The sequence below is a fragment of the Mustela nigripes genome, chromosome 14 (genome assembly GCF_022355385.1).
Source record: "Mustela nigripes isolate SB6536 chromosome 14, MUSNIG.SB6536, whole genome shotgun sequence".
NCBI classification, from domain to species: Eukaryota; Metazoa; Chordata; class Mammalia; order Carnivora; family Mustelidae; genus Mustela; species Mustela nigripes.
Window position 1 is genome coordinate 8,194,822 of NC_081570.1, and position 21,339 is coordinate 8,216,160.

The window sequence follows — 21,339 nt, forward strand, 5'->3', positions numbered from 1 at the left end:
TCAGCCCTTGGGGCCATTTATTGAAACAACTCACAGCACAGTATTTGAGACAGACAGTGTTGGCCGGCCAAATCCCAGGAGGCTAAGATCAGAAATCACAGTCCGAGCATCCTTCCCTGCCTTCCCGGGGAGAGTTTCTCCACGAAGGCAAGCAGCCCTGAGCAGCGCCGTGCTGGAGGGTGGGCGGTCCATACACAAAGGCAATAAGAGCACTTGGAATCAGGGTGGTCCTACAGCACTGCCCTAGGCTGGGGCCCCCAGTGTCCAGCGGTGGGAACATCCACGGTGGGGGCAGGCACACCCTCAGCTGCTTTTATGAGCTCGCTCTTCCACGTAGAGCTGCATCTGATGGACAGGAGTACACAGCCAAGGTCAGGACTGAGGAGTGCCCACAAGCCCCGCAGACAGATCTCTGCCAGAGGCTGGGGTCGTGTGGCTGGGGTCTCCAGCCACTGGTTAAGAGAAAGGCAGTTTGGAGCCTGACACCAGGCACTCCCTGGTCATCACGCCTTGAGCCACGCAGAAGCCTCTGGCAAGGCCTCCGCACACCTTCCATAAAGCTTACCAGGTCCCCACACAGCTCACCTTTAAAATGTCTGACGTCATGGTTTTTAGTGGGATCAGTCGGGGGTCGTGCATGTGGACATCCTGCTCGTCTGCCAGGATCCAGGGAAAGTCCTAGGGTGGGAGACCGGGGGACGCTAGACTGTGGCCTGCCCTCACTTCGTGACCCACTCCCTCTCCAGAGGTGGGGATCCTCAGACTTCAGGGAACAGCAGAATCACTAGGGAGCTCCCGGCAGGACAGATGCCCAGGCTCCTGAGGGGGCGAGTCTACAGATCCCAGCTGGGCTGGGAACCCAGTGGTTTAACTGGCCCCAGGCACCAATTCTGAATGGTGGGGGGAGGGGCGGTGACAGCAAGAACTGCCACCGAGCTGGCAGCCCCAGGACATGGCTCCACCCTCTTCTCCGTGCTGAGTGCCCAGGCTGGGCAATGACAAGTGTGTGACCACCCAGGAGACATACCACAAAAAGCCACCAGCTGCTGGGCACTGCCATAAGCAAGGTAATGAGCGCACTGCCAGCAGCACCCCTGCCCACTCTGGTTTTCAGGGCCTCCCGGCTGTGTCTTCCCGCCCACCTCCCCCAGCCCGCCTCATCTCACCTTGATGACCTGAATCTTCTCCATGTTCCGCGTGGCAGCTTCTCTCGTGTGCACTAAGACGGTGAAGGTACAGCCTGAAGAGGCAAGCATTTGGTCAGGGCCGGGCCACCTTACGCCTGCCACTGGGCATAGCCTCTTCCCACCTCCCCAGCTGGCTCGGCAGCCCCCCAAGAGGAGACGAGTGGAAACCAAGGACCAGGACAAGACACAGTCAGTAGGGAGCCTGAAGCGAGTGGAAATCAGGGTAGCTTCCTGGAGGAGGTGGACTCTCAGACAAGTTCTAAATGGCAGGAAGGAAGAGAGGCGGCTTGCTGCAGCCAAGTAGGAACCTGAAAACACAGACCAAGCCAAGGGAGCCCTGGCGATGCCTGAGGACGGGGGTGTGGGGGGAGAGCACACCTGGAGGGTTGTGGTCCAGGACAGCATCACAAACACTGATCTTCAGGATGAAGGCTCGGAGCAGCTGCTCCACATGAGACAGCAGGGAGTCTGAGCTGGAAGGAGAGAAGGAGGGCCTCCCATCACCCTGGCGCCCCCTCCCACCAGCAGGCAGTCAACCCTGGGCAGGCCTGGGGGCCCAGAGCCCCTCTCTGCTTCTGAGTGTGTTGGTTTCTAAGGGCCTGGCTACTTATCTTGTCTACACAGTTAAAACCATCTGAAAACCAATGTCAAGTGCCATCCCAAACTAAGTCCAAATGGGCCACAGGGAGCCCCAGTAGGTCATTCTAATATGCAGCCCAGTCTAAGAAGAAGGACACAGCCCAATCCTGTTCATACCCCAGGACACCAAGCCAGGAAGGGAGAGGGATTGCCCGAGCCTACACCTTGCCCCAGGAAGCCAGCAGCTGACCAGCCAACACCCTTGCCCAAGGGTGGACACTTGACTGGAAAGGCAGAAAACTGGGTCTGTGTCCTAACTCTGTCACCATTTGGGTGACCCTGGGTAGCTCATGTCATCTCTCCGGTCCTTATCCATCTGGAACATCAGGTTGGGACTAGCCCTTCAGCAACGCCATGATCTTCCAGGTGTGGACATCACAGAGGTTACATGGAGAGCACACCGGGTGGCCGGCTGTGGCTCGGCTGCTAATAGGCCTCGGGATGGCGCACTTGCCATTTTTCTCTTTACCAAGCTTCCCGGAGGAGGTGGACTCTCAGAGGGGTTCTAAAAGGCAGGAAGGAAGAGAGGTAGCTTGGTGCAGCCAAGGAGGGACCTGAGAACGCAGACCAAGCCAAGGACTTCAGGGGCTGCCTAAAGCGGTGAGTGTGAGACCTGTTTCTAGAGACTTCACAGCAGTCTCCAGGAGACCAGGAAGAGGCAGCTTACCTGATGGACAGCAGCGGCGGCTGGGTGATTTCAAAGACGAATTTCTCCACTGGGCGGTGCTCTTTGTCCAAAATCACCACCACCACCTTCTCCACGTCATTCTGTAAGGACAGGAGTCCCCTATTCCAGAACCGGGTAACCCACCACTACCACCATCTCCCCGCCCCGGGAAGGATGGGAAGGATCCACGCACAGCCCTGTTCAGCTTCTAGGCTGAGGGTCCCTGAGAGCCCAGAAGGTTTGAAAAGTTCAAGTAGGCACACTCCCTGACATGAGTGGTACAGACTGAGACAGGAGAGGCTGCCTGGGCCTTAACGGGGCTACATCTCAGAGAGAAGGAGGAAACTCTGAGGGGCCAAGCCCAGAGAGAACTTAGGGGTGGGAAGAGAAACAGACGTGAGCTCTGGGGCAGTTAGGCCCCAGTCAGCCAGCTCCACTCACCAGGGCTCCCGGGCCCCAGCACGCAGATTGTGGCTCATGTGTCCTGACATCTGCCCCTGGGCAGGGACACTCCAGGACACTCCTGTACCCACTTCAGGGTACAGGAGACAGGCTTTAGGGTGTAGAGTCATTGGGGACCCTGCACGGTCCCAGCATCACCCCATCCTGGAGTGCTGAAGGAACAGACTGGGGGTAGAGGTGGGCTGGGGGACTTGGTGCTCTCACCTTCTCCAGGAGTGGCTTGACACAGTGCAAGGTGTCCTGGATATACTGGTTCAGCTCCGGGTGGCAGGACATCTACACACAACCCCATGATGGCTCGTGAGGCCCGAAGCACCAACGGGAAACCACCCGACACCCCTCCAGGAGCCCAGGGAGAGAGGCCGGCAGCTCCCTAGGGCTCCACACCCAAGACACTGACTTCCCATCATGGGGCTAAGAACTGCCAATTATCCAAAGAGAGGGAGAAGTTAGAAGAATTCAGTCCCAACATCAGCACTTAATATAGCATTGGGGGTTTCTAATGGGTCCGTGGGCTCCTCCAGGGGCTGAGAAGTCCCTAAATTATGTGTATTTGGGCATACAAGCATTTTTCCCAGAGAAGGGGTCCAAAAATTTAGTCAGTTTTCAAAAAATTGAGAATCTGAAACTAAGAGCTATGTGGCCTTAGATAAATCACTTAGTTTCTCTGAGCTTAATTCATCTGTGCAAGATCTCGTAAAGACAAAGTGAAGAGTGGATAAGCACCCAGTACACAGCAGGTGCCCAATAAATGCTATTCTTTTTTCACTGTACATCCTTCAAACCTCCATCACCTTCCAGTATGGGGTCATCCATTTATTTTAACATTTACTAAGTGCCTTCTAAGGGGCCAGCACTTCTAGAGTGGGGAGAGGGGAGCACATACTTACTGCTTTGTCTGCCTTTTGGACCTGAGACAACCCATTACAATGTAGGCTGAAGGAAAGCACCTGAGGTTTCTAGGAATCACCTCCTCAAAGCAATCATTCGTTCATCAGCCTCAGGAGCTCTTTTAAATACAACCATGCCCCACGGGCAACTCTGATCCCAGGGCCTGGTCCCTAACTTCAGGCAAGGGGAACTCCAAGTTCAGAGGGCACGAAAAGCAAAGTCACCGCAGTAGTGGGGGAGGCTCTCAGGCTATCAACTGGGAATTAGAAGACAAGGCCAGGGGCACCTAGGTGGCTCAGTGGGTTAAGCCTCTGCCTTTGGCTCAGGTCATGGTCTCAGGGTCCTGGGATCGAGCCCCGCATGGGACTTGGCAGCAGGGAGCCTGCTTCCCGTCCCCTCTCTGCCTGCTGCTCTGTTCTTGTGATCTTTCTCTCTACCAAATAAATAAAAATAAAATCTTTAAAAAAAAAATAGAAGCCAAGGGCCAGCCTGGGGTGAATGTGGTGGGGGAAGGGGCCTGAGCCTAAAAGTGGAGGATGGTTCAAAAATCTACCCTCTAGGGACGCCTGGGTGGCTCAGTTGGTTAGTGGTTAAGCATCTGCCTTTGGCTCAGGTAATCATCCCAAGATCCTGTGACAGAGTCCCACATCGGGGTCCTTGCTCCTTGCTCAGCGGGGAGCCTACTTCTCCCTCTGCCTTCTGCTCCCTGTGCTTGTGCTCACTCTCTCAATCTCTCTGACAAATAAATAAATAAAATCTTTTAAAAAACAAATCCACCCTCTACCCACCCTGTGATGACCCAGTGGCCCCCGCCCAGATGCGGGGGTTGGGGGGCGCTCACCTGGACAGGCACGTTGTACTTCTTACGCTTCTGGAAGATACCCACCGGGTAGACCTCGCGCACGTAGAGGATGAGGTGCACAGCTACCTCCAGGAACTCGCAGAGCACGTCGGCCACCACTGCCATGGGACAGAAGCCGGTGAGCTGGGAAAGCTCGCCGGCCCAGGCCCCCCCTCGCCCCCCACCCCGAGTCCACAGGCTCCGCCTCCCTACCTTGACCAAAGTTGAGGTCCTGGCGCGTGAGCGTGGTCATCCTTACCGCCACCTAGGGAGTGCGGCAGGAGTGAGGGCTAGTTCCAAGGGGCTGGGAGCCGCAGGGTCCGCCGGCCTCCACCGCCCCTCCCCTCCATCTGGGGCAGAACGCTCCCCCTTCACACAAAATCAGGGCCGCTAGAATGGACCCTCCCCCCGCGCTGGCGTCCCAGCTCGGGGACATCAGCTGTGCCCTGCTGCCTCGGTGGGCAGGAGAGGCCAGAGCTGGGCGCATGGCCACAGAGGGAACGGCGGGTTGCGCAGGCCCGCGAGAGTAAAATGGGACTCGCGAAGAGCGAAACTGGGCTGGAATAAGACTCCCCCCGCTCTGCCTGGCCGGAAACCTCCCCCGAGGGAGCCCCGCCCCCTCCCCTCCCCCGGTACCGGCTCCGGCTTCGGGGCCCGGCTCGGGGCCCGGCCCCGGCGCGGGGAACCAACGACCCAACCACTCGCGCCTCCCGCTCAACCAGCGGCCTGGAAGCAGCTCCGTGACGTCCGCGCGGCGCTCCCGCAGGTCCTAGTGACCGCCTCCGGCCACGCCCACTTTCCCGCGCAGCCAACCGTGGGGGCGGGAGGGAGGAGCAGTCAGGGGCGGGGCCTGGGAGGGGCGGGGCCGGCCTTGGCGCCAAGGTCCCCAGGCCGCGCTGTCTCCCTTCCCTTCGGGGTGGGCGCGAAAAAAAGACGGCTTTGCAGACCGCTACTTATTTTGCTCCCTAGGCCATCTTTCTCGCTTTGGGAAGCTCTGAGAGGGGGCGGATAGGTGGATAGGTGGTGCTGGTGAGAACCAGGTGGAGGGCACAGCGGGGGACTAAGACAGCGACATCTACTGCTAGCTCCAGAGTCACCATCCCCGGACCTCAGCTGCCCAACCGAAAGAGAATCCGCCGGCTCCGGGGGCGGGGACAGCGGAAGACAGGGTGCACCAGGGACGCCCCAGTCCCGCCCCCACCCGGAAACTAAATGCAGCCTGGGTTTACCTCCCAAGGAGATAAAACCTCCCCGGCCCAAGCATCATAGGGGAAGCTGCCCTTAATAAGGTGCCAGCCCTGTGCGAGGCCCCGGGCTAACTGTGCCAGCGGATTATCTCTCTAAATCCTCAAACCAAGTCCGCGGGACAAGTACTATGATTGTCCCCACTTTACCGATGAGCCAAACGAGGTTCAGAAGGGTGAAGTAACCTGCATGAATCACACATCTTTTGAGGGAGGGGATGCGTGTGGAGTTGTCCTCAGCCACAAACACTTTACTATTTTGGAGTCCCCTAGAGACACGGACTCTGGAAGGGCTGAGAGGCCCCTGGGATATAATAACAGTAATGTTAATCGTCACTAATACGGATTGAACATTTATCTGTGAAGCACTGATTTCTTTAATTCCCTCATTAACCCTCAGAGCAAAGCACCCATTTCCTAGCCCCACTTCGTAGATGGAAAACAGGCTCAGAGACGTTCCCTAATTTGACAGAAATCACACAGCTGGTAAACAAACCCAGTTCTGACTTCTAATCTGACTCCAGAGCCTCAACTCATTTTCAGCCGCTTTATCTTACAGGTGGGAAAACTAAGGTCAGAGAAGCATGACCACAAGCCTGGGGAGCCTTCCCTGACCTCTGGACTGCTTGTTAGGAGTCACGCCCACCTGTGGGTACACAGATCCTGCCAGCAGTGTTTATCCGTTACAGTTCAGTATTGGAAACCTGTACTCCTTTTCACTCCGGATGCCTTCAAACCTGCATCTGCCCACTTCTGCTGGGGTGAATGCAGGGGAGAGGGTAAGTAACCATTAAGCCAGGAATACCAGCAAAGCATTTCTCAGAAGCAGTCCTAGGAAATCTGGATCAGAATCCCTGGGGAACCCATTTAACACCTGGGACCCAGGTCTCCCTGACATACTGGACCAGTCTGGGTGCAAAGTGGGGTACCGGCCCTTTAACAAGTTCCCCAGGTGCCCCAATGCCCCCAAAAGTATGGGGATGGCCTAGCACTCTGGGCTGTTCCCAAGGAAAGTCTGCATTTCATACAATTTCCAGGCTTACCCCAAAGTGATAGATGAATTATTTCAAGAATTGACACACTGGCAGCCCATTTTGGGCTTGTAAACAGTGTCCCCTGCCTCCTTGAGATTTAATCATCTTGGATACTTTTTAGCACTGGAGACAGAGGTCCTTCTTTGTCCCTGTCTGGAGCTGTTCAAGCAGCTTTTCTCACTGGCGACATGAAGTGGCAGTCTTGCGGGGGCGGGGAGGGGGTTCGGGGTAATTCCTTGTAAATTGTTTCTTAGGATTGAATCTGGGGTGGGAAATTAAGAGTCCAGCTACTCCTGCAGGCTGGCTTCAGGGTACAGTGTGAGCAACATGGGAACTCGTGCCCGGTCCCCAGCCTTAGCCCCCTGTCCTGAGAAGACACAGGGCAAGTCACCTGTCAGTCTGCTAACCTACGGAGCTAAAGCACATCAAAGAAACCTTGGCGGACATACAACCCAACACTCAACATCTTTCAGACACGGAAGTGAGGTCCCAACAGCCTCTGTTTGACTCCGGGGCACCTCCTAGAAACCCATGGACGAAATGCCTACATTTGGGGCTTTGGATTCAAAGCCAGCCATAATCAGAGGAAGGCAGGCTAGGAGACAGATGAAGAGAGATTCAAACTGATCTGCTCCTTCACCCCAAAAAGGCCTCTGTCTTTGTATAATGAACAGGCTGGACAGATGTTCCCTAAACCTCTGACGGCCTTGGGTTCCATGGGGGCCAAGAAGCTGGAGAGGGGTGGGGAGGGCCACGGGGGAGCTCTAGGAGGACTGATCATCTGCCAATCTTATCCATAGGGCTCTGCGGCATCTGGCTTTCTAGATCTTAAGCACGTCAGTGTGATGGATAGTCTTGGGACCCAGATTACATTATGGGGTTAATTTATTACATTTTTGAATACCCATTTGCTGGGAGACTGTTTTTCAAAGTTATTTGCATATTTTTCATCATAATGACAATATGTAGGAGGGCATCTGGGAGGAAAGAATGGAGGTTTAGGAGGAGAAGCTTATTTGCCAACTGGAGCAGGTCCCTGAGGGTGTGCAGTGAGGACAGAAAGAAAATCATTCTCAAGAGACATTGAAATCGAAACCAAGAGAAGGCAAGGTGTAACAAAGTCTTGCAACGACCAAGGCCTTCAAGGGGCAAAGGAAGATTCCTGGGGTCCCCCTGAAAAGACACGCAACGAGTGAACTGGGTAAAACAACGGGCAGTGGAGTGTCCAGACTCCTGAGATGCTGCCAAAGTCCTCCCAGACTGAGAGACTCAACATTCGTCCCATCCCTGCCTAAGATTCCTAAAATGCCAAACACGGGAGGGGCTGGGGAGGGGCAGTCACAGAGAGTCAGCCACATAGAGTCTGGTGACAATCCCACTGGTCGCCCCCCCCCCCTTGTTGCTCAAGGACCATTCCAGTTAGAACACCCCCTGAGGGGCACCTGAGGGGCTCAGTGGGTTAAGCTTCTGCCTTCCGCTCAGGTAATAATATCAGGGTCCTGGGATCCAGGTAATGATCTCAGGGTCCTGGGATCGAGCCCTGCATCAGGGCTCTCTGCTCAACGGGGAGCCTGCTTCCCCCCCTCGCCCTCTCTCTCTGTCTGCTGCTCTGCCTACTTGTGATCTCTCTCTCTGTCAAATAAATAAAAATAAAAAGAACACCCTCTGAGCAGAGACCCAGCCCTGTTCATTCTTTTGGTCTAGCACCTAACCCAGGGCCTGGCCACACCCAGGTTCTCAGTAAGGGCATGCAAAGGAATTAAGAAAAGACAGGAGAGAGGAAGCCATGGTGCACAGTGACTCATTACCACTTGCCCCACTTGAACCCTAACTTATTCTGGATGAGAACAAACCTGGAGCTTCCACGCCTGCACTACGGGTGGCCACGTGCAGGGAAGAGCGGCTTTCAAAAATGAAGTAAGAGCTCTTTCGCAGCCAGCGCCGGGAGTGATGGGCATCTCTCGGGACAACTGGCGCAAGCGCCACAAGACCGGGGGCAAGAGAAAGCCCCACCACAAGAAGCGGAAGTATGGCCTGGGACGCCCCACTGCCAACAGCAAGATCGGTCCCCGCTGCATACACACGTCGGAGTCCGGGGAGGCAATAAGAAGTACTGTGCCTTGAGGCTAGACATGGGGAACTTCTCCTGGGGATCTGAGTGTTGTCCGCACAAAACGAGGATTATTGACGTTGTCTACAATGCAGCCAGCAACGAACTGGTCCGCACCAAGACCCTGGCGAAGAACTGTATTGAGCTCATTGACAGCAGACCGTACCGACAGTGGTACGGGTCCCACTATGCACTGCCCCTGGGCCGCAAGAAGGGGGCCAAGCTGACGCCTGAGGAGGAAGAGATTTTAAATAAAAAACGATCAAAGAAAATTCAGAAGTATGATGAAAGGAAGACAAATGCCAAAATCAGCAGTCTTCTGGAGGAGCAATTGCAGCAGGGCAAGCTTCTTGCGTGCATCGCTTCACCACCAGGCCAGTGTGGCTGAGCAGATGGCTACGTCCTAGAGGTCAAGGAGCTAGAGTTCTAGCTGAGGAAAATCAAAGCCCGGAAAGGCAAATCAATCTTCCTCCCACCTTCAGTCATGTAATAAAGGTGTTTATTGTCCTGTCCAGGAAAAAAAAAAAAAGTGAGCTGGGGCGCCACTATGTGCCCCCTCCCCGCACCCACCAGGCTGCTCCTGGGCCTAACGCACTGCTCCCCTCTCCACCCCTGGTCTTTAGTCAGCAGTGAGGCCCTTTCCTCTCTGAATCGCAGGTTCCTCATCTGTAAAATGGGATAATGGTAGCACCAGTTCCATAGAGCCGGGGTGTGGGGGGCAGAAAACAAGTGAGATGTTTGCAAAAATGTGAAGTCCGCAGTGTCTGGCCCAAACATTCTCAATTGGTGCTGCTATGACAATGAGATTAAGATCTACACGCACTGGGGCACCTGGGCGGCTCAGCGGTTTAAAGCCTCTGCCTTAGGCTCAGTTCATGATCCCAGAGTCCTGGGATGAAACCCTGTATCCGGCTCTCTGCTCAGCAGGGAGTCTGCTTCCCCCTCTCTCTGCCTGCCTCTCTGCCTACTTGTGATTTCTGTCAAATAAATAAATAAAATCTTAAAAAAAAAAAAAAAAGATCTACACTCATTATCCAAGCCCCTAGAGCAAGCACTCTGTAACCAGCCACCATGCTTTTCAGAACCCGATCTAAAACACCCTCGGCTGCATCCCCTTCCCCATTTCCAAAAAGGCAGCCCCCAAGGTGCCTTACAGAAGGACATGCATCCCCATGGCCAAGATGCCTGAGGACAAGGGACTGTGACCCGCACTCAGCTCCTCCCCTCCCTGATCTGGCCTTCTGAGATGAGGCCTCACTAACATAGCTCCCCAGATCCTCTGCTGACCTCAGACCCAAGCCGGGACCATGACCTTAGGCCTGCGACACGGTGGGGGCTTCCAGCACCTCGGCCAGGGCACGGTAAACACATGCCATCCCCTCCCTGGTGTTCTGCTGACTCCCCAGCATCATTGACACCTTGTTCATCAGAAGGACCTTACAAATCATCTCTTCTTAGACTTAGAACCTCCACCCAGAGACACAAAATGTCTTGCACAAGTTCAGGGGTTCCTGGGCCCTCTGAAGTCATCTCAGACCACAGGGTAAGAACCCTTGATCTGGCTCAACTGCCACTTTAAAAAAAAAAAAATAACTGCTTTGACTGAGATGTATTTCACAAACCATGAAGTTCTCCCTTTAAAGTATGCAATTTAGGGGCGCCTGGGTGGCTCAGTCGGTTAAGCGTCTGCCTTCAGCTCAGGTCATGATCCCAGGGTTCTGGGATGGAGCCCCGCATCAGGCTCCCGGTTCAGTGGGGAGCCTGCTTCTCCCTCTGCCTCTGTCTTCAGCTCCCCCTGCTTCTGCGCTCATTCTCTCTCTCTCTGACAAAGAAATAAAATCTTTAAAGTATGCAATTTAGTGGGTTTTAGTAAGTTGTACAGCAATCAGCACTAATTCCAGAACATTTTCATCCCTCCAAAAAGAAAACCCCCCACACACAGTAGCGGTCAAGCCCCACCCCCATCTCCCCTCTGCCGGCCCCAGGCAACCCCTAGACTACTTTCTGTCTCAATGGGCTTGCCTATTTTGGACATTTCATATAAATCCTACAATAGGCAGCCTTTTATATCTGGCTTGTTTCACTTCCATAATGTTTTCAGGATTCATCCATACGGTGGCAAGTATTTCATTCCTTTTTATGGCCTAATAATATTCCATTGTATGAACCCCTCCCCCTCCCCCCGCCCCCGCAGATTTTCTTCATCCTCTCATCAGTCAATGGATATTTGAGTGGTTTCCACTTTGGCCATACAACTCTGGGGGAAACTGAGGCTCAAAGTCACCATAACCACAATGGGATAGGAGTCCAGGCCTCTCCTAACATCTGTCTCCCAGTGCATCACTCTGGGACAACCCAGAAGACAGAGAGCATGGCAGAAGATCACCCCATTGGTGAACAGCCAGAGGAGCCGCCTTTGAACCACAGTCTGGATACTGCCAGAGTTTCATTCCTGAAAAGGAGGATCAGGCCCACAGAGGCCCCTCCCATCTCAGCCCCCATCACCTCTTCCCAGCGACAGTTCCTGGCTGTCTGCCCACTTTTGTCCTTGACCTCCTGCAGTCTACTCCCAGCTTTAGCAATTGTAGTGAACTCGTTAAACCCTATCAGGTCATGGCTCCACTCTGCCTAGAATCCAGTCCATCCTGGCGCCCATCGGGCTGATTATATTACAATAACAAGAGCACTTAATTTTTCTAGAGCATTTCCCCATGAGGCCAGGATCTTAGCAACATTATTTCCTTACAAAGGTCATCGCACTTAATCCTTGAACTCTAATAAGAGTTAGGGATGATGATGAGCTCAGAGAGGTTAGGCGCCTTGCCCAAGGTGACCAGGAATGGCGTCCGCAGATAAGCCCAGGCATCTGGCCTGACCAGAGCTCCTAAACCTCTCTGAGCCGTAACTGGCACATTCTGGAGGAGGAGGAAAACAGTCGAAAAGGAACCACTGGGTGAGCTCCGGGCGCCGGGCAAGACTGCCGCTTCTCGCGCGCCGGAGTCCCGCCCTACTGCTCTTTGATCCTCGCGGTGCCTGTGGCCCCACTGACCCCGCCGTGAGTTATGGGGGCCACGGGACTCATAACACAGCATTCCCGGACTCCTAGGGTCGTCGGGACGCGGCGCCCCGCGCCGTGATGGATGAGCCAGCCGCCTCTGGGGCTGGCTTTGTCCCGGCTGGGCTGGGCTGGGGAGCATCAGACGCACTTTGGACAGGGCGTGGCTAGAGGAAGACTGTGTGCGTGCGTGCGTGTGTGTGTGTGTGTGTGTGTGTGTGTTGGGTAGAACTGTATTTCTACTTTCCCTCCCGGGGCGGGGGGCGGGGGGGCACACATCAGTGCGGCCGTCACGCCCGGGATTCTCACCTGCTAACGTTTGAAGATCCCCCCTATACCCCACATTGAAGAGCGACCTCTCCCAGAACCCCGCCCCCCGCTCTGCGCACTTTCCGAGGCTACAAAGGCCCTGCGGTGCCCCGTCCCGCCTTCCTCGCACCGGGCATTTCTTCCGTCCCATTTGACAGCCTGGGCGGAATAATCCTTTTGGGGACTGGCCGGCCCCTGCCCAGCCAGACGCGGCCGCAGCTGAGCGCACAGCTCCGATCCATTGTTGGGGTCCGCCAGGGACCCCCTGCCGCGACCCTTTGTCGCCCGCTCCCGGCGGGGCCGTTCCAGATGCGCCACCGCTGCCCGCGCCCCGCCCGTCCCACGCGCTCCGGGCAGCGCCGAGGCGGCTCTTACGCACCGGGAGGAGTGGGCCCGCCTCGCCCGGTGCCCGCACGGCCGCCCGACTGCGCCCGCCTTTGTCTGCCTCCTTTGTCTGCCCCGCGCCCTCGCGGCGGCGGCCGCGGCTAGGCCTCTGGGGAGCTGGCCCCGAACGCCGAGCGCAGCTGGCGAGGGCGCGCTGGCCGGGAGCGCGCGGGACCCGGCCCGGCCCGGGGCTGCCCCTCAGCAGGGGGCTAGCCTTGCCCGCTCCAGCCGCCCCTCCCCCGCACCCCTCCCCGCGCGCCCGCCCCCTTCCCGCGCGCCCGCCCCCTCCCCTTTCCTCCAGCCCCACTCAGCCTGGGCATATCCTCCTGCCGCCCGCGCACCTCTCCGTGCCGTCCACGCTTCGCGGCTTGGCCCTTCGCTGCGCTCGGCTCCCGCAGGCGCTCGGCCCCGCGCCCCTCGGCCCCCGCCCCGCCGGCCGGACAGGTAAGGCCTGGCCTTGGGCCCGCCCCTGGCCCCGCCCTCCCGCCGCACCTGGTAGCGGGCCGGGACAAAGGTGGGCTACCTCGTGCGCTTAGGGGCGGGGCGCGCGGGGGTCTGTGGCCAGAGGTGAGGATCCCGCTTTCTGCCCTACCCGCCCCGCCTTCGGAGCCGTCGGTCCGCGTGTCCGCTGCCTCCGCTCCTCGCCGCGTCTCGGCTGAGCTCCAGGCTCTGCTCCGGGTTCTCCGCTTCAGCCCACCTTCCCGCCGGACGCTCACTTTTCTAAGCTCTGACTCTGCCTCGCGCGCGCCCTCGCCGCCCTCTCTGGGTCGCGGCGTTCGCCCGCTCTCCTCCTCGCTTTCTCCCCCTGGGACCGATTCTCTCTTTGTCTCTCTGTCTCTGAGTCTCTGGGTGGTCTCCAAGGCCGGAGAGTAGACTGGGGAGTCCACCACCGTTCGAAGAAGCTTCGAAAACTCCCTGAGCCCTGGACAGAGCTGGCAGGCATGTCCTCCTGGCCCTTTCGAGGCTGCCGGGACGGGCTGGGGGGCGGCTAAAGTATTTCTGGGAGAGGAGGTTCTGGGTGCGCCCCTACCGGTATTGCTGGTGGCCCCGCGCCTGGGCGGGTTCCGCGCGGTAGCAACCGCGACAGCCCGGGCTCAGGCCGGCTTCCTGCCCACTGGCTTTTCTCTGTTCGCGCACCTGGGTCTCAGCCGCCTGCGGGAGCCAGGAGCCCAGATTTGAGACCAGGGGGCTCTTGGGTTTCCCGCCAAGTCTTCTTGCTGTCCTCCACTGGGTGTTTCCTGGGCCTTGGCCTCCATCTGATCCCCTGCTCGGCACACTTCTCCATGCTGTCCTCCTCCTGGCCCGTGTGGCTCGCCGAAGTGTCCCGGGGCGGGTTCAGCACCATCCCCATGTGATCCAGGAGACAGAGGCCCTGGGAATGATCTTGGACAAAGGAACGCTGAGCCTCAGTGTCCCCTTCATAAAACGGGGATAATAGTACCTACCTACAGGGATGTATGTTGGAACAGTAAAAAAGAGCAGATTGTATACCAGCTTGCTTGGGGGTCCTGGGAGAGGCCTCAGTCCCTGGCTGGGTTGGGAATGGGGGCGCCACAGCAAGAGGGAAATGGACCATCAATTCCAGCCTTAGTGACGCTGCAGAGAAATGGGACTGCGGCCCTCCCCTGCATGGAGGTCACAGTTGCAGCCCAGGCCGATACAGTGTTCCCGCTCTCATAGGCACTGCCCTCTCTTCTCGATCCTCCTCTCCACCTGTCCTAAAATCAGTTTAAAAATCAGGGTGAAAAGGGTCTCTGCTTCCCAAATGAGATGAGTGTCGCTGTGTCAATGTTGCCAACAGCTGGTCATTCATCATGAGGCATCCGTGTGACTCATTCCCAATTCTGAATCTCTGCCTTGCACCGATTTCTTTTTTAATGAATGGCCCTGGCTCACAAGCCATTTCCTTTCCTCTGGGGGCATTGTCTTGCTGTATCCTGGACCTGCTGTGTAATTGCCCGGAGCCTCTGACCATTACAGCATCCCTACCCTCCTAACAGGTGACACACACGCAACACCCCCACCCCCAGGAGTCCAGCAGGGACAAGGGCCAAGTAGTTTCACGAGGGTCACTTCAGCAGAGAGAAACCTTCTCCCAGCCAGCAAGTTCTAGGCTTCCTTGGCTAAGTGCTGGTTTTCAGCCCCAGCCAGAGCTGGCAACCTGAGCCTTTCTCTTTAGAGAGGCAAGGGTAGGACTAGGGGCACAGACACACCCCATCCCGCCTCCAGCTCATGCTTCTGTGTGGCAGACGGGTCCATCTTTGCAAGCCGGGACTCTCCTGCCATGTCTGCCTCCTCTGGCCATAGCCTTCCTCAGGAAAGCCAGCTCAGCAGCCCCTGCAATCCCGCAGAAATCTCCTCCAAGCCGCGGGTTCAGGCTTGCCCCTCACCCACTTGCTCTGCGTCCTCCTCACTGCTCAATCCACCCCCCTCTCCCCAGCCCTAAATCCTACAAATGCTCCCTGTTGCACTCAGTTAAGGACTCTACCTGCCTCCCACAATACTCTCATTTGCATCTTGGGTTTCAGCCACTGCGGAGGGCTGAGCATCTCCATGCTGACTTCCTCTGAGCTTTTGCTAGGGCTCTTCCCTCCATCTGGAATGTCTCCCCTGCCCTGTGTTCAGTCGAAGGCTGCCCTCCTGGCAGGCCAAGGTTAGCTGTCCCTTCTCATAGGAAGCCCTCCTGCTCCCCACTTGCCTCCCTGTCTCTCTTGGGGTCTGCCCTTCCCTGGGGCAGGGCTGGGTCCTATTTCGTTAGAGGTCCCAGTACACAGAGTAGGTGCCCTGGGCACACGTGTTCTATCAGCTGGAACGCTGGTCACGGGATTAGGAGTGAACTGAGAATTGCAAGCCACAGGTTATCCAGGGTTGGCCCTGGAGCAAAGGACCATAGCCGGGAAGGTTGTTGGGGGAGCAAGCCACCTGGGTACGAGGGGAAGATCCCTGTGGTACCAGGGGCTCTTCATCCTTCTGGAAGATGAGGATGACTTTGGTGCCTGGTTATAGACAGGGAAGTGATCGCCCAAGTCTCGCAGAACGGGTTTAATTCCCCGCTGTTGGCCTGGAGGAAGTTGCTCCACTGGGTTCAGGCAGGAATGTGGGGGAGTGGGAATTTGCATGCTGGCCCCCCTGATTCTACAACCTAGAGAGAACAGGAGCTTCCTCCAGAGGGAGGTTCTGGGCGTGTTCCCAAGCGTGGGTGCATACGAGCATCCTTATTCTGTCCTTCTCAGGTGACACCTGCCTCCCTTGCTGCCCCAGCCCCTCTGACCGTCTTCGGCCAGCCCTTCCTCTTGGGTGGGCCATTTGGCCACCAGAGTGCAGGCCTTCTCCAGGAAGGACGTGGGAGGGCAGCTGAACCCTTGCCGCTAGAGGCCCTGCCCCTCACCCCTGCCAGGTCCCAGCTTTGGCTGCTCTCTGTACCACAACGCCATGGTCTGGCACTGACTATCTGGTACACATCCCCGAATTGGGGGGTTGGGGGGGCAAGGCCCCTGCTGGAATCCACACCTGTTGAGATGGAGTCATTGCAGAAAGTACAAGTTTTTTGAGGCTCTCTCTGTGCCAGGCTCTGGCTTATGGGCCCCGACATGCACCATGCTTGAGAGTCCCAGCACCCACACTGGTTTGGGTCCCTGAGGGTAGCATGAACAGTGGCCAAAGACCCTGCCTTTGGAGTCAGATAACCATGAGTTCAAGTCCCAACTCTACCACTTTCTCTACCGTGTGACCTCGGGCAAGTCCCACAAAGCTTTGCCCTGATACTGAGTCCTTTTCGCCCACTTCAAAGGGCTGAATTAGATAATGGGCATAAAGCTCTGGGCCCTGATTAGTACATGGCCCATACAGGATGCTCAAGCAACACATTTCTCTTTCACATGTGGGACTGAAGCCCAGAAAGGTTAATTGCCTTGCCCAGGGTCACTCAGCTATAAAGTGCCGGAGCCAGGATTCATCCCCAGGCCTGCCGGACACCAGGTGTCTTCCCACTCCACGCTGGCCTCTGCCAGAGCCAACAGCAAGCATTTTGTCACTTGATGATTAAGTGGTGGGTCTGCCCAGACAGCAAAGTGGTGTTAAATTGTCTGGGTACCAAGATAATGGAGTTTGGGGGTCAGGGGTTTGCTTGGTGGTGGGGTGGGGGAGTGGTAGCTACATATAATGTAGCAGGAGGCAGGATTTGGGCTCAGGAGGTGGGCGTGAGACACTGGGAGCCCCTGGGAGGGGGGGTCCTCAGCCCCCCAACTCAACACCCCTGTGTAGGTTTTTTGAGGTGTGGGCCTTAGAGGGGTTGCCAATTCCCAAGGTTAGGGTTAGAAACAATGGAAACAGATGGGGCCCCTGTGGGGAAGCCAAACCTCATTTACCAAGACAATGGTCCTGTTCCGGCAGGCCTGGGCCTGTCCTGCCCCACCCCACGGAAACCATCGATCACCCCACTGAGGACTGAGGACATGGCCACCTGCGCTTGCCCCCTACACACACAGGCACAGATGCACACATGCTTCCAGGACTAACCCCCCCCCCCCCCCCCCCCCCGCCTCCACTGGCCACCTACTCCCTCTCTCCCTTTCCCTGTGAAAACCAGGGCTGCTGCTTATTTCGCCCTTACTGGGGACTGCTCACTTTATATACCTTTACGTCTCCTCCCCCTTACAAGGCCTGGCATTTTACAGGAGAAGAAACTGAGGCTCAGAGAGGTTTGTTGACTTGCCCAAGGTCACACAGCTCTTCCCGCTCCACTCCATGGACCCCTCCCATGGCTCCGCTTCATGGATTTGTGCTGCCCTCTGTGTTTGAATCAGTGCTAGTTATGTCTGGGTCTTGATCTGGTTTTGTTTTGTTTTGTTTTGTTTTGTTTTGAGAAAGAGAATGAGAGAGAGAGGGTGCACATGAGAAGGGGTAGGGTCAGAGGGAGAAGCAGACTCCACGCAGAGCAGGGATCCTGCTGGGGGACTCGATCCCAGAATTCCAGGAGCATGACCTGCACTGAAGGCAGTTGCTTAACCAACTGAACTGCCTAGGGGCCCCTAAGGCCTTGTTCTTTCATTAGACCTGCAGCCTCTCCACCTGGTCAGAGTGGGGACACCTGGAGCACAGGCGACTGTGTCTGCCCATAAACTAAAAACTCCCTCCAGCAAAGAATATGTTTTCCCCATGTTCTGGGAACTTCCAAGGGCGGATCTGGAACTCTCCTATCGGGTTGGGAAACCCCTAAGGGCATCACTGGATCTGCCCCTTTAGACGGCAGGTTTCCTTGGGTCCGGGGCTGAGGGCTCCCTGTGGGCAGGAGCGGTGTCTCTTATCGGCCTAGGACTCCTCCCTCCTAGTCTTCCAAGGCAAGACCTGGATCTCCCCCATCACACTGGGAGCCCGACCTAGGGCCCGACCTAGTGTCCCCACTCTGACCGGCAATTATTGGAGCAGAGACCAGGTTTCCTCCTTCAGACTGGACCAGGCTGTCGTCACATCCAGGTCCCGCACACAGGCGGGCTCAGCAAGTGGTGACCTCCTACTGTCCCTCTCCCACAGCCTTCATTGCAGAGAAAGCACCCGATGCTCAGCCCCTGGCGCTTCACGGGTCAAGATGCCTCATCCTCTGCATGAGGCCAGATTGGCTTAAAGTCCTCTGCAAGAGTAGGTAGGGTTCTGGCTCTTCTGACGCCCCTTCCTATCCCCCAGGGAGAGGGGTAGGGACTAGCTCAAGACTGTCAAGGCCCCAGAACATCAGTGAGCACCCCCTAGGGCAGCACCCCACTAGTGAACTCCTCTTTGCTGCCTTCTACCCCCTACACACTACTGGGGCTCCATGCATAGAGGAATCTCCTTCCCCCCTATACACGCAGCACATAGAAATACTGATTTCCTAAATAATCCTATGTCGTGACAGGCTGATAATGCCATTGCACAGACAGGGACATCATGACTCATGAGGAGGTCTGATGGTGGGAGTAAGCTAGAGGGGTGAAATCTTGTCCCAAAATGCCTTGGGAAGAGCCCAGCCCAGGAATTTAAAAGCCACCTGCCCACCCCACAATCTAGGCTATAATGGTTTTGATTGAACAAGCAAAATTACCCATTTTCCAGCCCTAGGGGAGTCAGCTCCCTGTAAAGAAGACAGGAATCTGCTCCCATGAGCTCTAAGACCCCCGAGCCAGAGCTCCAGCTTGGGCAGCCCCATTGTGCTAAGAGCAGAAGAGCAGAAGGAGGGCCTGGGCATGGCTCCTCCATTCTCCACTTCCAGCCCTTTCAGGAAGCCACCAACCTAGTGAGGAGGAGGCACCAGAGGGAGGAGTCAGGCAGATGGGTTCCAAGTTAGGACATTCCTAAAATCTTCATGGACATATGGGAACATAGAACCAGAGATGATTCCTGCATCAAACAAAATCTGTCCTAAACACTACTGAGCCAGGCTTCCAGGACTGTAGTCACTGCCAGGGCTCCCAGGCTGGGGGTGTCAAGGAGCTGGGAGTAGGTGAGAGCTCTTTATTTTTTAAGCTTTTATTGATTTATTTGGCAGAATCAGAGAGAGCACAAGCAGGGGGAAGGTTAGGGAGAGAGGGAGAAGCAGGCTCTCAGCCAAGCACGGAACCCGATGCAGGACTCGATCCCAGGACTGTAGGATCATGACCCGAGATGAAGGCAGACGCTTAACCAACTGAGCCACACAGGTGCCCGAAGACCTTTTTATACATTGAGGAGTTCATCTCTTGTCCATTGGATAGGTTGCAAAAATGTCCCCCAAAGAGTTTTAAGCCTTAGAGGCAGTAATCAGATTTGTTCTTCTGACCAACCCGTGAGGCAGAGAATGTTTTAGTGAAAAGCAGGAGCAGAGACACAGGGCAGTGGGGGGTGGGGGGGAGGCACTCAGAGGCTGCTGCTCAGAAGAGCAGAATCATCCCAAAGAGACCGCTATGTTGGTCCCAGGGTGGATCCCAGCAGCTCTGGGGGTTGGGTCCCACTGGTGCCCGAGGGTCAACCACCGTTAGAGAGATGGACAGAAAGATAGACAGAGCTCCTCCAAGAACAAGAGAGAGGGAGGGCCAGCCCTGGCATGGGGTTGTTACCATATGATTGTGCTTTAATTTTTAGCATGCGCCAATATGTCCTCTGAGTTCATGCTGCTCGGGAGATGGTCCTAGACCTTGGGTCCCTACTCCAGATCCTGGAGGATATCACCTGTCACTGCTCCCCACAGGGGGCTGTCAGTTAGATAGGCAGACAGATGGAGAAGGCTTGTCACTTCAGGTGGGTCGTAAATTCCCAGGCTTCCCAGGCAGACAAGACCCTTAGGACACCCAACTTGTGACCAGTGGTCTTTTTCTTCCACTCCCCTCACCCCAACTTTTTTGAGCAGTGCAAATCATTTCCCATGGAATCTTATTCATAATCCCAACCCATCAAACTGAGAAAGGGAGTGTCCTATGAACAGAGTCCCCCCACCACCCCCACCGAGAATCTCTTCCCAGAATCAATTTTCTCTGTCTCAGGCAGACACAACTTCAAGCTCTCCTAAGCAGTCAGCCCGCTACGTAGACATGCCAGGTGACAACCTTATGTCCCCCGATTTACAATCCTGCCTTAAAGCGAATCAGTGAGAAAAAAAAGAACTCAACCCCCCGCGATATGAAGGCATGCAGTGGGTGTGGGTTGCACTTGTCCCCAGGAGGCTGGGCCTCTAACCGGCTTTATGGGTCACGGCCAGAAAAATCCCAGAGGGCATACATAAGTAGGTGCAAATGGTCACAGTTCTTCTTTGCAACTGTTCCCCTTGCGTCCTGGGGACAGTCTTCAATGACCCAGGAGCCCGAGTTGTGCTCGAGTTCACATCTGAGCAGAGAAGGCATCTGAGAGCATCTGCTGTTTTTGCTCCAGAATAGTTGGCTTTCAGAATAATTTAAAATATATTTTTTAAATGAGACGTTAAAAACGGAACATCTAAAGGACCCCTGAAACATCTCTACCAAACGTGGGGGCTCCGACGTGTTGTTTTCCCACGTGAGGAGGAGATGCAAAGTCAGGGAGAGAGGTTCTGGGGCCAAGTCCTCCCAGCGGGTCGGTGTCTGGCTCACGGCCTGGACTGAGCTCCACACTCCTCAGCTCCGTCAGAGCATCACTGATATTCCTGGCCCAGATCCCCAGCAGCCAGCCCTCCTCCCATCCCCATCCAGCTCTCCCCTGCTCCCCGCCCCCAACCCACCATCCCCTAACACACAGAGTGAGCTGATCAACAAGGTAGGAATGTGAGTCCTACAGCTGTCCGGGGATACCCAGCGGCAGCCCAGCTCCACAGTTGTTGGCCAGGCATGTGGGGCAAGAGTCCTCCTAGTCTCTCGGCCCCCACATGCCAGGGTGTTGGTGGGGGAGGGGCTCAGGAATCAAAGCCAACTCCAGGCTCAATTAATTGCCTTCATTTGCATGTGCAGCCTTTGGGTGGGGACAGTTCACAAGTCAACTATCCCCAGCGTGCAGGGACAGCTTCAGGACATGTCAGCTCTTTCCCCTCCGTCCCCAGC

At 56.1% G+C, this 21,339-nt stretch overlaps 2 protein-coding genes across 4 annotated transcripts in view; one reads left to right on the forward strand and one right to left on the reverse strand.

Moving 5' to 3' along the window:
• MAD2L2 (mitotic arrest deficient 2 like 2) lies at positions 1–13,253 on the reverse strand. Of its 3 annotated transcripts, none has more exons than XM_059375562.1 (9): positions 13,165–13,253; positions 4,901–4,952; positions 4,688–4,806; positions 3,160–3,231; positions 2,494–2,594; positions 1,566–1,660; positions 1,167–1,240; positions 586–678; positions 1–345 (listed from the first exon to the last, which is right to left on the reverse strand). In XM_059375562.1, exons 2-9 carry the CDS (start codon positions 4,938–4,940, stop codon positions 304–306), a joined length of 636 nt encoding a protein of 211 aa, XP_059231545.1. In that variant the 5' UTR covers positions 4,941–4,952; positions 13,165–13,253; the 3' UTR covers positions 1–303. The 3 variants fall into 3 exon arrangements, with proteins under 3 accessions (XP_059231545.1, XP_059231544.1, XP_059231542.1); XM_059375561.1 differs by lacking the exon at positions 13,165–13,253 and adding an exon at positions 12,819–12,866; XM_059375559.1 differs by lacking the exon at positions 13,165–13,253 and adding an exon at positions 5,324–5,459.
• DRAXIN (dorsal inhibitory axon guidance protein) overlaps positions 13,223–21,339 on the forward strand; it is a 26,925-nt gene continuing 18,808 nt past the window's right edge. Inside the window, exon 1 of the mRNA XM_059375546.1 lies at positions 13,223–13,267. The gene's annotated coding sequence lies outside the window, so the exon portion shown is untranslated. The remainder of the gene's footprint in view (positions 13,268–21,339) is intronic.